Source organism: Pollicipes pollicipes, unplaced genomic scaffold (genome assembly GCF_011947565.3).
Source record: "Pollicipes pollicipes isolate AB1234 unplaced genomic scaffold, Ppol_2.1 Scaffold_4881;HRSCAF=5763_pilon_pilon_pilon, whole genome shotgun sequence".
NCBI classification, from domain to species: domain Eukaryota; kingdom Metazoa; phylum Arthropoda; class Thecostraca; order Pollicipedomorpha; family Pollicipedidae; genus Pollicipes; species Pollicipes pollicipes.
The window spans coordinates 33,036,402-33,051,826 of NW_023596576.1; the positions used below are offsets into that span (position 1 = coordinate 33,036,402).

Sequence of the window (15,425 nt, forward strand, 5' to 3'; positions counted from 1 at the left end):
ATTTTGATTTTCCCATCCAGAGAACACTTACAAGTAAAACACTTCACCACCAGCAGATGTGTGATTTGAATGCATATACCTGGTGCTGGTACCATCCCAGTACCATGCTAGAAGCATTGAGTACAAGGCTAGAGTTATCAATATTTTGCCAGCATGACTAATAGCCCAGTACTGATACTGGTACCCAGCTGTGCTAAATGATTGAAGGAGTTGTGGAAGATATGTTCTTGTCTCATTGTTTGCATGCAATGAGCAGGTTTTTTATATCTCCTGAAGGATGAGGAGCAGATGCTTCTTATACAAGGAACCAGGTGTCAATACATTCAACATGCTCAACATTTGCTGGTCACCACAAGGCCTTTAGCATTGGGAGCTGAGGCAACTGTGCTATACTGCCACTACTGATTTGCTACTGACTGCAGTAACTATACACAAATTCTTGTAGATGTAGCATTGCATCTTGCACCTGATAATAATCACAATGTTATTTGCTACCAGCCAGTCCAGAACTTCAGGTCTCTGACTGAAACCATCCTTTTGGGGATTACAAACTTTGAAGTGAGAGCTGTGCTTAGACTATGGTTTTGCAAAGGTACCTGCTCTTGATTTACAGAAACTTTGAATTCAGGATTTGTCACATCTGTGGTCCAGGGGAACGATGCTGAACTTGTAATCCAGCGGCACTGGGTACAAGCCCCAGAGCGGGTGCATTGTTTGGCCGGACTGAAATGGAAAGGTCAGCTGACAAATGGCCAAGATGGTCAGCCCTGTCTGGGGGCCGCCGTGTCGCAGCATTGTGCAGCATATAAAACCCTCTGCAGTCCTGTCTAGTGCAAGGGCGGAGGCAAAGTTATTTGTTGAACTGGATGGTGGGACTTGGGTGGTGGGTTCGGAGTACGTGCAACAAGCTATGCTTAGGAGGTACTATGGACCCAGAGTCACCCATGCAAACCATTTGGAATAAGTTTTAATAAAATAATGCCTCATCTTGGCACATACTGTATCTCAGGCACATGGGACAAAGAGTCTGGTCAACCTGGAGGCTTTGTGCTTTTCAGACTGGCTAGTCAGCTGATATATTCCAGCTTTTACATTGCTTTGACCTTTAATTAGATGAACCTAGACCCTAAGATTTTTTGAGATATGTTTAAGAAGAGAATCAATATGCTCTTATGAATCACAGTTAATTCTAGGCTTTTGCCATGGTCAGACTTTTTAAAGACATGTTATGCTGCCATAGCTGGAACTTTGGTCTGATTCTGCCTCTAGAGAGCAATTCTGGTTTCAATTTGTGATGCATAAGACTAGTTGTCACACAAATCCCAGTCAGCATGTTGCAAGTGTAACTTGAATTAATCACCTGTCTCAGCAAATGTCAAGGAATGGCTTGTAGGCCCCACTTTGGTGCCGCACTTTATTGTTGTATGTCTGCTTTACCAGTGTTGTGCTTTGTGCAAATGCCTGAACTGATTTCAAGGCTACAAGTTGATGAGAAAGTATGGAGTTTGAGATTGAACTCTGAGGAATGTCACCATCTACCTGGACCCAAATGGAGACTTCACTGTCTGTGTGTGCTCATTATCACCTATGTGTCAAGAAGATGCATCTTGAAAAAAATTGAAGGTTGAGCCACAGCTGTGTTAGAAAATATATATGCTATAGTCACACATACATTTCCTTGCTATGGTTTTTATGGGTAACTATTTTTTAGGCTCACGAAATGAACAGCATGTGACCATGAGATATATATTTACTGGCCTTAATACTATGGTTAACTGTTCATTTTTTGCAGACTCACTAAATGAACGGCACTGAGGTGGGTACAAGCACCAATACTTCGAGCATTCAAGAGGCCCGTGCGGACCTGCGGGTGTCTTTCTTGGAGTCGCTGTCTGCACTGAAAGGTAAGCAAATGCGTGTGGCAGATAACGACCACCAATTCCCAGTGTTACTCCCTGCACATGGTTGCGTTTTCTCAGCTGTGGGGTCTCCCTGTCCAGCAGAGGCGACTGAGACTGAGCGTCACCCGCGCCGCCATGCCGCCAGGTCTCGAGGCCGAGTTTCGTCTGCACGAGGGCACGCGGGTGTTCGGTCGCCTGGAGGCGTTCGACCGGGACGTGTTGCTGCTGCACGTGACCGACCTGCGCACTCCACTGGCCACCTACGGCCGCGCCACGCTGCGTGCCACAGACGTGGTCAGCATGCGCGTCCAGCTCCCGACGGACAAGTCCGCCTGAGGTGGGTGCCTGCGGGCCCGCGGGCGGGCCGGCCTGCGTACGGGCGGGCGGGCGAACGAGCGTGCCTGCGTACGGGCGGCCGGGCGAATGGGCGGGCTTGCGGACAGGCGGCCGGGCGATTGGGCGCGCTTGCGTACAGGCGGGCGGGCGGGCGAACGGGCGCGCCTGCGTACGGGCGGCCGGGCGAATGGGCGCGCTTACGTACAGGCGGGCGGGCGGGCGAACGGGCGCGCCGGCGTACGGGTGGGCGTGCTTGCGAGTCCGTGTTGTGACGGTGTACTGGCTGTCGTGTGCAGTGTTTTATTACTGCTCGGCATAGCCGGTGTAGCGGTGCCTTGGGCCCTTGTAATCAACGTTAGGCACAAGGGCGCCGGTGCGCTGGAGGTAAGTCGAGTCTAGGTGCGCGGGAACGTGTGGGAATGCTGGCGGCATTTCTGGCTGGGATGACTGTCGTTGGAGCCCTGGGACCATGTCGCGGACTCTGGGCTGTGTTTCAGAGCCTGGTGAGTCATGTCCCTGCTGGAAGAGGAGGTCCACCGCCCGCCTCCTGCCGTATCAGCTCCGTACTCATCCAAGGTGTTCGCTGCCGTCATCGAGGGAAAACACATCGACTTTGCCCTGTCCACTTTTGGGTGAGTGACCCGTCTCCACGTCAGGTGGCTTGTGCTCTGTAAAAGACTACTAGCTATCGTGATACTGTATGTTTTTGCTTGTTTGATATAAAAAGTCTTTGTCTGCTCTCAAGTGTAAAATCAGTTCAGTGCATTATAGAACAGCATGCATTCGGCATAGATAGTCGATCGAAGTGTAGCAATTACCCATAAAATGTTGAAACAACTGTGTCACACTTGAGGCTAAGGTTGACTTGGCTCCGGCATGTCATTGTTTTGCAAGCTACGCATACTGCTTGCAGAGAAACGGATTTCCTGTGCATCACCGAGTATCAGAAGATCGGAACCGTGGTCCATGTGGAGATTGAGTCGTCGCAGGTAGTGGAAGGTCCGAACAAGATATACAGCATCAGGTGTGTGCATCAGGTGCATCCATGTAAACCCTTTTGCGCCTTTATGACAGCCGTTTCAGTATCTTCTTTTGATGTTCTTAGCCGTGCAAATGTAGCCCGTGAGAATGTGCGATGTGCTGGCAGCCGGCTGTCTACGGCCGATGGCCCGTCACCGGCGGCCAGGTAGTCGCCGTCGGCAGCCCCCCCCCCCCCCCCCCAACCGATCCTGGCCGTTCGATCGGTACAGCGGCCGGTCAGCCGCCGTTGGCAGCGATGTCCCCGAACGGTCCTCGCCGTTCGGTCTGTACGCCGGCCGGCTAGATGCGGTGCCGGTTTCGCGTCCCCAGGGTGCCGCTCGGTGAGGACTCCCACGTTACCGACCTCGCGTCCCCAGGGTGCCGCTCGGTGAGGACTCCCACGTTACCGACCTCGCGTCCCCAGGGTGCCGCTCGGTGAGGACTCCCACGTTACCGACCTCGCGTCCCCAGGGTGCCGCTCGGTGAGGGCTCCCACGTTACCGACCTCGCGTCCCCAGGGTGCCGCTCGGTGAGGACTCCCACGTTACCGACCTCGCGTCCCCAGGGTGCCGCTCGGTGAGGGCTCCCACGTTACCGACCTCGCGTCCCCAGAGTGCTGCTCGGTGAGGACTCGGAGACGGTGAGGGCTGCTGCCCGCTTCCTGGCCGAACAGCTGGGTACGCGCAAACAGCTGATCGTCACACTGGCTCTGCGGGAGCTGCGGCCGACGCTGCTCAAGCAAATGGTGCCGGTTGTCAAGGAGCAGCGCGACTAGTCGCACCTGACAAGTCAGTTTGCCGGCCGGTCGGAGCATGCGCAGGCACTCGGGCTGGAGACGCCGCCGCCTGGCGGAGCAGTTAAGGGTGCCGGTAGTATAGTGGTTAACGCGTCTGCGTTAGCCACTGCGCGTCTGGGAAACCAGAGGTACGGGGTTCGATTCCCCGCGGTGCCTGCCCTTTTTGCCGAGGTGAGAGGCAGGGGACGCCATATAGCCTCAGCAGCTGAGTGCGTCGTAAAGCCCCAATGACACACACTGGCGGAGCAGTGTCGAACGAACCTCGTCACTGTAGTGTGCTGGGCGCCATATGACGCGACGTAGTCGGTGCGCCCCGAAGTTCAAATCACCATCATCGTAGTGTAGTCACTGTAGTATGCACTCCGGAGTGGACACGTGCCGCACGGCCACATCCATCGAAAGGAAAACGCACTGCCTACATTCTCGCACAATATAGTCTGCATGATGTATAGCGTGATTTGGCTCAGCGTCGGCCAATGGCCTATTTTATGTTTCGCCTATGTACGGGCCGTTTGGTATGGCATGTTAAGTCATTCGTTCCTTCTGTGTCGTCCTCCTTCCCCCTCCCGCCCCAGTTTAGTGTCAGCACGTCCTGTCTGTCCGCCGAGATGCCCATCAGCCTGTCACGGCGCCCTGTCACGGCGCGCGTCTCTCCGGCCAGATGGCGGCGCCGGTGCGGTTCGGCCAGGCGGTGGTGGGGCCGCCGGGCTCTGGCAAGAGCACCTACTGCGGCGGCATGCAGGAGTTCCTGCGCGCCGCCGGCCGCCAGGTGGCCGTGGTGAACCTGGACCCGGCCAACGACGCGCTGCCGTTCGCCGCCGACGTCGACCTGGCCGAGCTGGTGACGGTGGCGGACGTCATGCAGACGCTGGCGCTCGGTCCCAACGGCGCGCTTCTCTACTGCATGGAGTACCTGGAGAAGAACGTGGACTGGCTGCTGAAGAAGCTGCGCCCGCTCCACGACAAATACATCCTGTTCGACTTCCCCGGACAGGTGGGAGCTGGCGCGGCCGAGGTCGGGACTGTATCGGCCGCTCACTGGCATCTTCACCCGTCTGGAGTCGTGTACCAAGTCACCATGACAGACACACATTTTCCATATAGCTGGTGCGGTAACCCAAAGAGGTGTCGATTGCCGGTGTCTCAGCGTGTATCTCTCGCTGGCCAGTGTGACTGCTTCAGCAGGGCACTGCCAGCGTGGTGATGTCTTGACTTTGCCAGCTGGTCTGCCTGGTGCGTGTAGATAATCGTACAGCAGCGGTGTCCGTGTATCGCCGGTGTTGGGCAGCTGGTTCGTGTGTGGGCGGCGGGCTGTGACACGCCGCCACCGCGTCGGCACCGCCAGGTGGAGCTGTACACGCACAACGCGGCCGTGCCACGCCTGCTGCGCCGGCTGGAGCGGGAGAACCTCCGACTCACCGCCGTCAACCTGGTGGACTCGCACTACTGCAGCGACCCGGGTGCGTGGGGCGTCCCCAGCGGCGCCAGCCCCAGTGCACGCGCCAGCGCTGGCGGCAGCTGGGCTCGGTACGCTGCGGGCGTGCTGGCAGCTGTCGGGAGGTTTGCTGACGCCACGCTGCTGCACGTGCGGCCTGGTTTGTTTTAAGGCGCGCCGAACTGCTGTGGTCATTGGCGGTGTTGTGTTCGCGTCGGCCGCAACAGAGGGAACCGAGGTGCACTCGCGGTAACGAGCCCGCAGCCTTCGCTCCAGTGACGGCACGTCGACCCAAGTCGACGGCCATCCGCGTGCTACAATATCATCACAAGCATTTTTAAGTTTTTTTTTTGTAAATGCCGTTGTTGCATTGACCGTTGTTGTTGACCATTGACTATTGTTGCATTGACATGAAGTTGCATCAACCGCTCTTGTTCGACTCTAGAATGTGGAACGCTTCCTCGATGGTTTGTTGAAACGCACAAATTGAAAACTGCTCTCGGACGGGCCGGTTTGTCCGCAGGAAAGTTCGTATCCGTGCTGTTAACCACGCTGTCCACCATGCTTCACCTGGAACTTCCACACATCAACGTTCTCTCCAAAATCGACCTGGCCGAGAAGTTTGGAAAGCTGCACTTTGGCCTGGATTTCTACACGGAGGTTCGTTTGCGTGGTCTGTCTCTCTGCGTGGTGAGACAGCAATATGCGCGTGATCCAGCTTCCCTGGTATGGCACCGAATCCCCGCCTGATTCGCCTCTGCACAGCTTCACGCTGACCCAGTACCGTTCTGCTCTAGTGGAACACCGTTCATCTCATCATGTGACGTATTTGAGCTGCCTCTGGGCGTGTGATTCAGCGCGTCGACGCCGGCCGTCGGGGCCGTGTGCCGTCCGGCGTCGAGCTCGGCCCGACAGCCGCCCGCCCCGCCGCCGGCCGGCGGGGCCGTGTGCCGTCCGGCGTCGAGCTCGGCCCGACCGCCGCCCGCCCCGCCGCCAGGTGATGGACCTGGAACGGTTGACTGAGCTCCTCGACGACGACCCGTTCACCAAGAAGTACCGGCGCCTCACCGAACGCATCACCGGGCTCGTGCAGGACTACGGCCTCGTCTCGTTCGCGCCGCTCAATGTCGCTGACAAGCACACCATGCACCGACTCGTGCGCCTGATCGACAAGGCCAACGGCTACGTGTTCGGCGCCGGCGAGGAGCGCTCCATCCAGAGCCTGCTGGCGTGCGCGGTCGGCGCCGAGTTCCAGGACGACGTGGTGGGCGCCGCGGCCGAACGCTACCTCGACGCCGACCGGGAAGACATGGAGCCGTGAGGGCGGTGCGGGCGAGGACTGCCGCGGACCGACGACGCGCCGGCGCTCCGTTGTGAGCGGCGCCTCGGCGCGGGCCGCAGCGCGCAGACCCGTGCCAGCCAGCGGGGCTGTGTGTGCCGGAGAGTGCTGCTGTCCAGGCCTGCCCGAGGTGAAGCGCCGGGTTGTGATGTGTGGGGGGGGGGGGGGGGGGGGGGGGAATTGGCGATTTTCACCGCCGGTTGGCGACTCTCGCCGCCGGTTGGCGGCTGTCACCACCGGGTCGCGGCCGGTGCCGGATTGTGATGAGGGGCGGCGCTGGTTGGCGGCTCTCGCCGCCGGCCGCGGCCGGTCGCTGTGCCGGGCTGTGCGGCGATGTGGCCGAAGTGGCCGCCGGTCGTCCTCCTCACGCGGAGGCCGTCGCGTAGCGGTGTACGGTGGCGGCTGATGCTCTCTAGCGGTGTTCCACCTGCGGCGTCCTAGTCTGGAGTCGGAAGCTGAACCAGCGAGGCTGTGCGGGACCCGTGTACAGAGTCTCTAGAGCGGGCACGTTGGACACGGAGGTACCGGAGCCCGGATGGATCCCACGGACCTTGCGTGAGGCTGCCAGCCAGTCCTCGCTGGAGCGGTCCTGGTGGGCTGACACTCCTATGGTGACTGTCGGGACGCCGCCATCCAAGCGGCGTATTCATTTCAGTTGGTCTACTCTGGCGCACATGATGTGAAAGCTTGAGCATGTGACGACAGTCCGTGGCGTATGACGTGTCGAAACGATCAGTTTTCTGTTGTTTTTTCATGTCTTCTAGCGAGGAGATTGTTGAAGTGCCTGATCACAAGCTGACACACAGCGCACAGCCTCATGGGCCCTGACCTGCTATTATCACTGGCCATGCGCTCGGTAGTGTGTACTCAGATCCAGTTTTCACAAAATAAAAAAGTAGGCAAAGGTAACCTGGGCAAAATATTTATCTCTCTGACATGGATCACAGCGTTTTGTGCGCACATGCTCTCGTCACATTTACGGGCGCCACACCCGGCGCTCAATGGCAGTTCAGGTTACCATGGTTACGATCCGTGGCGTCGCTGGCCGCCCCGTCCGGGGCAGTGCCGTCCGTGCCATCACTGAGCCGTCCCGACTGCCGCGGCGGTAGGCTCGCGGAACGGCTGGAGGGTGGGCCCGGCCGTCCCGCCCCGGGCGGGCGCCGTGACCCCGTTTGGGCGGCCCGCTCGTGAGAAGGCTGCCGCCGCGGCGTGTGCGGCCCGCCCCGCACGCCACGTCACCTCACGAACGGCCTGAGTCGGCGCGGCGCTGTTAGCGCCAGTCACGTGATGTGGCGCTGCTGGCCGAGCTGGGGTCACGTGATGCGTGCCGGAGCGGGATGGTGGGCACCGCGTCCCCGACGCTGGGGACCGGTCGCGGTACGCGCGGCAGGCGAAGCACCATCACAATGACGGTTTTAGGCGCGCGCGGCAATGCACGTCGCTTTGATTCGGGTTGGGCCTGTAGGCGGGCAACAGCCCGTGTGCTGGTGGTTACCGGAAGCCACACCCACGCCTCGCCAGTTCGGGTCGGTGCTGTCACCTCGCCTTGTTCCGGTCCCCATTGGAGTCACGAGAACAAGTCGTCCCGGCGGCCGATCTCCTCTAGGAGCGAGCGGGCCTCGTGGCTGCTGGCGGCCGTACCACCGCGCCTCTGGTGGACGGCCGTGGCACTGAACTCCCGCAGCAGGGAGGGTAGCACGCCCCGGTATTGCCGGAGGGCCCGTATGGACCGCTGAGCCGACTTCAGTGATTCCTCCAACGTCGAAAACTGGAAAGACGTGCGTTCAGTTCAGACACACATATTGCAATTGGAGGCGTTGCCTTCAGAACATGCATGCCACGCTGGCTGCAATGTCTACACCTGAGCTTTTCCCGACTCTCCTTAAGGTGACCGGTATAACCCGTGGGAAGGAAATGTAAAATTCCTAATGAAAAGAAGTGGATGGCTGGACGTCGGCGTGGCGCCCCCGTACCGAGAGCTGCTGCTGGCGCGGGCAGAAGAAGAGCGCCTCTCGCTCCATGATGCCCTGCAGCCGAGGGTCGGCCAGCCGCCTCTGCACCTGCTGCAGTGTCGGCTTGGCCTCTGCGTCTGCAGTGGAGGCGGAGCCGGGGTCACGCCAATGGACAACGGGCGTTTTGTGCGACCGGGGCTTACCCAGGGCTCCCCAGCCGGTAGTGGTTACAGAGAGGGCTGAGGGGTCTCACCGAGCCGAAAACCCGAATGGGAGGTTTATTACTGTGCCATGAATTTAGCTGGGGTAATGAGAATCGCGTAAAACGGAATTATGACTGCACACGCATACAAAGAAAGCTCACGGAAGCTAACGGTCTATGATGGGTTTGATAGCGAAGCCTTGATCAGTGGCGACGAACGCATCGGGGCACCACGATGTCAGCGGCGAGAGTTGTGTGCTGAGGGCGGCGCCCGGCGCCTCCCGACTGACGTTTGCTCCTGACGTCGCTGAACCAGAGCTGCTCAGCCGTCTGCACCAGGCGGGCCTCGGGCAGGCAGCAGAAGGCGAGCCGGCCGAGCGGGCCGAACGCCGCGTCGGCCGCCGCCGTCTGCTCGGCCGTCACATCCGCGTCGTTCAGCCGGCGCAGGCCCCAGTGGTGCAGCCGGTACACGGCATACGCGCGCCACAGCGGCTGCTGCGTCACCGCGTTGCCCGCCGGCTCCACGGTCAGCTGATGCAGCTCGCGCAGCATTGCCAGCGCGTTCAGCTGCGCGAGCGTGCCCAACCGCACAGCGCCGAACCGGAAGGTGACAGCGTTCGGGAAGCGCTCGTGCAGCACGGGGAAGAGCGGCGCCAGCTGGTCGAACGGCAGCCGGTTGAAGACGATGGAGCGCACCTGAGGTCCCTCCTTCGGGTCCCACGTGGTCAGCATTCTGGAAGGGACGCGACGGCCTAAGCGTGGCGAGTGTGATGCGTGCTGAAGGTGGAGGAGAGAACTCGGCTGGAAGTCGACCGCCTTGAGCTCAAAGGCTGCCTTTACGCCCTAGTTCATGCAATAGTTGGGGTTACCGAAAATTTTATCTTGTGCCGGTGGCGGTAATACTAAACTTATAAGTACGTGAGTCGCTACAGAGCCCATCATGGCCGGCGTCCGTCGCCGCCGCGGGTCGGCTCACCTGAGCAGCATCCGCTGCCGCGCCGGCCGCCTCACCTGAGCGGCGTCCGCCACCGCCGCGGGCCGCCTCACCTGAGCGGCGTCCGCCGCCGCCGCGGGCCGCCTCACCTGAGCGGCGTCCGCCGCCGCGGGCCGCCTCACCTGAGCGGCGTCCGCCACCGCCGCGGGCCGCCTCACCTGAGCGGCGTCCGCCACCGCCGCGGGCCGCCTCACCTGAGCGGCGTCCGCCACCGCCGCGGGCCGCCTCACCTGAGCAGCATCCGCTGCCGCGCCGGCCGCCTCACCTGAGCGGCGTCCGCCGCGGGCCGCCTCACCTGAGCGGCGTCCGCCACCGCCGCCGGCCGCCTCACCTGAGCGCCCGCTCCCCAGAGACGGCCAGAGCGGCGTCCCTGATCTCGAGCAGCGCGTCGGTCCCGCGCAGCGCCTCCTGCGGCTCGTAGCGGCTGGTGATGGGGCGCACCACCTTGACACTCGTGCCGCAGCCGCAGCCGGGCGCCACCAGTGCCTCCTCGCTGACCGAGCTGCCGGAGCTGGCGCTGGCGCTGGCGCTAGCGCCGGTGCTGGCAGCGCGCTCGCAGGCGGGGACCAGGTCTGGCAGCCGGGCCGGCGGGCGGCGGGGACGCGCCGGCCGCCGCGCCGCCGCCGGGCGTTCGGAGCTCGGCCGCAGTGTCGACATGGAGCGACCCTGCGCCACGATCGTCGACGAGGTGGCCGGCCGGGAGGTGACCGGCCTGTCCAGCGAGCGCGGCCGCGCCGCCCGCCCGCCGCCGCTGCCGCGCAGGGACGACTCCGTCCGGCTGCGCTGCAGGACTGGCGGCGCCGGCGCCGGCGGCGGCCCGGGCACCGCGCCGTAAGGAGGCGGCTCCTCCAAACCCCGCTCCACCTGAGGCGGACGTCAGGTCAGCAGGGTCACAGAACGGCACGGAACAGTACGACGACGGCTCGACGATGCCAAAGGCCAGAACGTCACGTTTAACATCTAGTGACTGAGTCATCGCGCGACACATGTTTATGGTCATGCTTAACATGTCTTTGTTTTGGTTCAGCGTGTTTATCTTTGTGTTTACATGCCATTTTCTATATTTAACGTGGCATTGGTAATGCTTAGCACATTTATGTTAATGTTTAGTATGTCTACGCTAGTGCTTAAAATGTCTATGTTCATGTTCACCATGACTGTGTTTATGTTTACTATGTTGTTAATGTTCAACATCCAGGATTGAGTCATCATGCGGGACCGGCCATGATACTCCGTTCTCACCGTTCTCACCGGAAATGAAATCTGCTGCGCAAGCCGCTGGAGCTGTTACGAAAAGGATTGCAATGCTCATGTATGCCTGACCTTGGCGCGCAGATAAGACGCTGCAAACGGACCACGACTTGCAAGGTAGTCGAGCCCTTCGGTGGTCCGAACAGCCAAGCCTCCGCTCCGCACGGGCCGCGGCCAAGGTGCCCGAGTCGCCCGACTCGCCCGACTCGCCACTCACATGCATGCCGTCCAGGATCTTCAGCGCTTTGAGCTTATACAGGAACGGGTGATAGCCGGGGTGAGCCGCGACTGCAGTGCCGTTCAGGGATAGCTCCTCGAGTTGTTTGCAGTTGATCAGACATTCAATGTCCTCCGGTCTGCGTGCCAAATGACAGCATTTGTACTGCGAGCATCGGTTATGACGTCAATAAAAATACAAAACACGTTGTTTGAAGACAGATACTCTTGCCGTCTTCCGAATCATCATTTCGCGGGATTGTAGTCTGACAAGCGGGTGGAACACGATCAGGTAAGCACACATGAGCGGAGCTGAATGACCGCCATAAGACGCCTTGGTGAGGTAACCAACTGCGCCGGCTTGTCGGCTTGCACATCTGTCTCGCCGTGCGGAGCGTGCGGCCGCCGCGCTCGCTCCCGTCCTCCACAGCGCGCTGCTCACTGACCTGCGGATGTCGTTGTGCGCGAGGTTCAGCTTGATGAGACGCGGCAGACCCTCGAGACCGGCCAGCCGGCGCAGCGCGTTGCCACGCAGGTTCAGGTGCTGCAGGCTGGAGAGGCAGTGCAGGCTTGAGACGGTGCGCACGCCGTTGTTGGAGACGTTGAGCACGCGCAGGCGCGCCAGTGTCTCCAGACCCGAGAGCCGGCTGATGTGGTTGCTGTGTAGGTCCAAGATCTCCAGGTGCACGAGGTGCTCGAGACCCTCAATCTTGCGCAACCTGTAATACATCCACGAAAACATGGATGACCGTATTTTGATTATAGTTCGAAGGGTCGATGTTTTCGGAAATGTGTCCTTGCTTTAAGATGCATTGGCACATTGCCAAACGATTCACGAAGATTTTCTCGGACGCAAACATGGAGGGGGAGACGTGTCGTTTAAAAGATATTGCATTCCGCACACGTACATTTTATTATGTTCAGAGCTGGAACTGAATGTGAATATGCTCGGCGTTGATTTCGTTCCTTCTTCAAAACGGACAGAAGCGATGACAGCCCAGCGGCGCGGGCGCCACTGGGCTGACCTGTTCCTGGCGAGGACGAGAACGCGCAGCGTCTCCAGGTGTCGCAGGCCGCCCATTCGCTCCAGCTGGTTATCATACAGGTCAAGCAGCACCACTGCCGGCAGGTAGAGGCCGTCCGGCAGGCGCGACAGGAAGTTGTGCTGCAGCGTCAGCAGGTTGGCCGTCTGATCCACAGTCTCCGGCCAGCTGAACAGGCCCTGGCTGGCACGGGAGGCGGCGCTGACACGGGACGGCAGTCAGCACCGGGCGTCTCACTGGACAGAACCGCTCGGCAGCACCGGGCCTCTCACTGCACAAAACTGCTCGTCAGCCCCGGGCGTCTCACTGGACAGAACTGATCTTCCGCACCGGGCGTCTCACTGGACAGAACTGACCGTCAGCCGCCGGCCGTGACTCGCGACGGGCTGCCAATCAGCTTCCCAGCTGGTGTCCATGAAAGGGCGGCGTTTCGCCTTCGATTGACAACGGTGCGCCACGCAAACGCCAGGTGACAGCGGTGCACGGGTGTGCAGCCAGCGACCAGCAGGGTACTCTGACCGAGACGGGGAGCGACACATCGAGCTGTTCACCGGTGCGGATAGAGCCCCGTCCCGCCCGGCCGACACACGGCACCGTTACGTGTGTCAGCGGGGCACGGCCGGCGCGAGCGTTGATGCTGTGCGTGTCAGCCGGCGAGCCAGCAGGCCCGCAGACCTGGGATCGAGCCCTGCCTGATCGGCAGGCACACAGTACGGCGACGGCGCCCCACCTACCCGTCAAATGAGACCTTGACCCGCGGTTTTTTCTCAGCCACCGCATCAGTGGTGTCGTCTTTGGGAGGCACGCTGTCAGCTGGCGTTCCCTGCGCGTCGACGGTCCCCACCAAGGCGATGGTTCGGCCGCCGGCGCTACGTCCGCGCCTGTCAACGTCACCACCTGTCACACAACGGTCACAACCACCAACAGCACAGTCCGCGTAACGCCGACGCCACAGCTGTCAGCGTCATGTGCCGTGTCACACCAAGGCTACACCTGGCAATGCAACACACGTCAACATCATGCCTGAGCTACGCCGCAGGAGTTTATGCCGACATTTTGATCTGTCCACACCACATTCACCCGTCAGTAGTAGCAACTGTGCAAGCCTGTCAACAACACAGCGTGTGTCACACCGCAGCCACACCCGTCAACAACACAGCGTGGGTCACACCGCAGCCACACCTGTCAACAACACAGCGTGGGTCACACCGCAGCCACGCCTGTCAACAACACAGCGTGGGTCACACCGCGGCCACACCTGTCAACATTCCGGCCTGTGCCGCACCACAGTGCGGCCGTTCAGCAAGACCACCATCAATAGCATTACAGAGTTCGTCCGCCTCATCAGAGCACGCACCAGTGCAGATAGGTGTCACTCGACCTCAACTCTCTTGTAACCATGATCTCTCGTCCTGACCTGCCTGACGTCCTTGTCATGCCGTCCAGCTCTGCCACCATGACCTGTCCTGACCTACCTGACGTCCTTGTCATGCTGTCCAGCACCGTCAATATAACCTGTCCTCGCCTGCCTGGCGTCCTCTTCATGCCGTCCAGCACCGTCAATATGACCTGTCCTCGCCTGCCTGGCGTTCTCTTCATGCCCTTCAGCACTGTCACTATTACCTGTCCTCACCTGCCTGGCGTCCTCCTCATGCCGTCCAGCACTGTCAACATGACCTGTCCTCACCTGCCTGACGTCCTCCTCATGCCGTCCAGCACTGTCACCATTACCTGTCCTCACCTGCCTGGCGTCCTCCTCATGCCGTCCAGCACTGTCAACATGACCTGTCCTCACCTGCCTGGCGTCCTCCTCATGCCGTCCAGCATTGTCACCATGACCTGTCCTCACCTGCCTGGCGTCCTCCTCATGCCGTCCAGCACTGTCACCATGACCTGTCCTCACCTGCCTGGCGTCCTCCTCATGCCGTCCAGCACTGTCACCATGACCTGTCCTCACCTGCCTGGCGTCCTCCTCATGCCGTCCAGCACTGTCACCATGACCCGTCCGCGGCGGCCGCTCGCTTCCGGCTGACTCGAGCCACCGGCCTGCGCGCCGCATATCGATCTAACAATGTTCCAGTTGCGTGTACAAAGGTCGCAACCATCGACTGGAGAGCCTCGGAACGAGGCCGCCGGGCCCCCGCGGGCGCCTTCGCCGCGTGTTTGATCGATGGTGAGCGGCCGGGGCGCCGCTTCCTCCCGGGGCCAGCACGGAAGCCAGAGGCTTCACCGCCGCTCACAGCGGCGGCCCGGGCGGCGGAGACCGGCTCACAACCGGAAGACACCGTCAGGAGCCCGCTCCTTACCCGGAGCGCTGCAACCACCAGCGCAGCATGGATGGTGGCGTGGGAGTCGCTAATGCGTGCTGAGCAATCGGCGTAGGGTTCTGTACCTTAAATGCGTGTTACCGGCGCTTCACGAAATGAGGTTACAAAGGTTTGGAATGCTTTCACCGGTTGGTGATGTGTATTGTGAACTCAAACATCAAATAAGTGTCTGAAGCACCGACTACGCAGTGATCAGACACTATAATGCTGCCCGATCGGATCCGTTCTCGCATTCGTTCGCCACCGAACTTCAAAGCACGCCTCAAAAACGTACATTTATTGCTGGGATAACGCGAAAGCCATTCCCGAAACAGCAACTGGCCTGGTCGACACCGAAGTCGCATTGGCTGGACGGGGACAGCTGTCTTCAGACGGATGTCTTTCAAGGATGCGCGCCCTGCGCAGTCTGCCCAGTCAGAAGACTGGGCGACCGGCTGACAGGCGCCAATAATAACGCGACAAAGGTGTCCGAGGTTACAAAAAACAGCCCATTGGTCTCGTGACAGCCAACTGCCGGCACACGCCCACCGACTGCGAAAGCAGATATTAAATATAAGGACAAGGCAAAGCTATCGCAGAGAATCATGGCTTTAATCAAAATATTGACCCCACA

General features: G+C 60.2%; 2 protein-coding genes across 2 annotated transcripts; one reads left to right on the forward strand and one right to left on the reverse strand.

Moving 5' to 3' along the window:
• Positions 1-2,534: 2,534 nt before the first annotated feature.
• Positions 2,535-6,962, forward strand: LOC119101419 (GPN-loop GTPase 2). Its single transcript, XM_037224753.1, has 8 exons — positions 2,535-2,621; positions 2,735-2,869; positions 3,151-3,261; positions 3,870-4,045; positions 4,715-5,047; positions 5,399-5,513; positions 6,012-6,148; positions 6,486-6,962. The coding sequence occupies exons 5-8, from the start codon at positions 4,715-4,717 to the stop codon at positions 6,807-6,809; spliced, it is 909 nt and encodes a 302-aa protein (XP_037080648.1). The 5' UTR covers positions 2,535-2,621; positions 2,735-2,869; positions 3,151-3,261; positions 3,870-4,045; the 3' UTR covers positions 6,810-6,962.
• Positions 6,963-8,090: 1,128 nt separating this feature from the next.
• On the reverse strand, positions 8,091-15,009 carry LOC119100270 (leucine-rich repeat-containing protein 49). Its single transcript, XM_037223378.1, has 10 exons — positions 14,443-15,009; positions 13,220-13,366; positions 12,468-12,668; positions 11,889-12,161; positions 11,444-11,582; positions 10,718-10,839; positions 10,307-10,477; positions 9,272-9,714; positions 8,801-8,916; positions 8,091-8,595 (listed from the first exon to the last, which is right to left on the reverse strand). The coding sequence occupies exons 1-10, from the start codon at positions 14,481-14,483 to the stop codon at positions 8,395-8,397; spliced, it is 1,854 nt and encodes a 617-aa protein (XP_037079273.1). The 5' UTR covers positions 14,484-15,009; the 3' UTR covers positions 8,091-8,394.
• Between the last annotated feature and the right edge of the window lie 416 nt (positions 15,010-15,425).

Coding starts and splice junctions, on each gene's coding strand:
- LOC119101419 (XM_037224753.1), top strand. CDS start 4,715: ATGGCGGCGCCGGTGCGGTTCGGCCAGGCGGTGGTGGGGCCGCCGGGC. Junction 5,048..5,398: donor TGTTCGACTTCCCCGGACAG/GTGGGAGCTGGC, acceptor CGGCACCGCCAG/GTGGAGCTGTACACGCACAA. Junction 6,149..6,485: donor GCCTGGATTTCTACACGGAG/GTTCGTTTGCGT, acceptor CCCCGCCGCCAG/GTGATGGACCTGGAACGGTT.
- LOC119100270 (XM_037223378.1), bottom strand. CDS start 14,483: ATGGTGACAGTGCTGGACGGCATGAGGAGGACGCCAGGCAG. Junction 10,840..11,443: donor AGATCCTGGACGGCATGCAT/GTGAGTGGCGAG, acceptor CGTCCGCCTCAG/GTGGAGCGGGGTTTGGAGGA. Junction 10,478..10,717: donor CTGCGCGGCAGCGGCGGCGG/GCGGGCGGCGCG, acceptor CAGCTCCGGCAG/CTCGGTCAGCGAGGAGGCAC.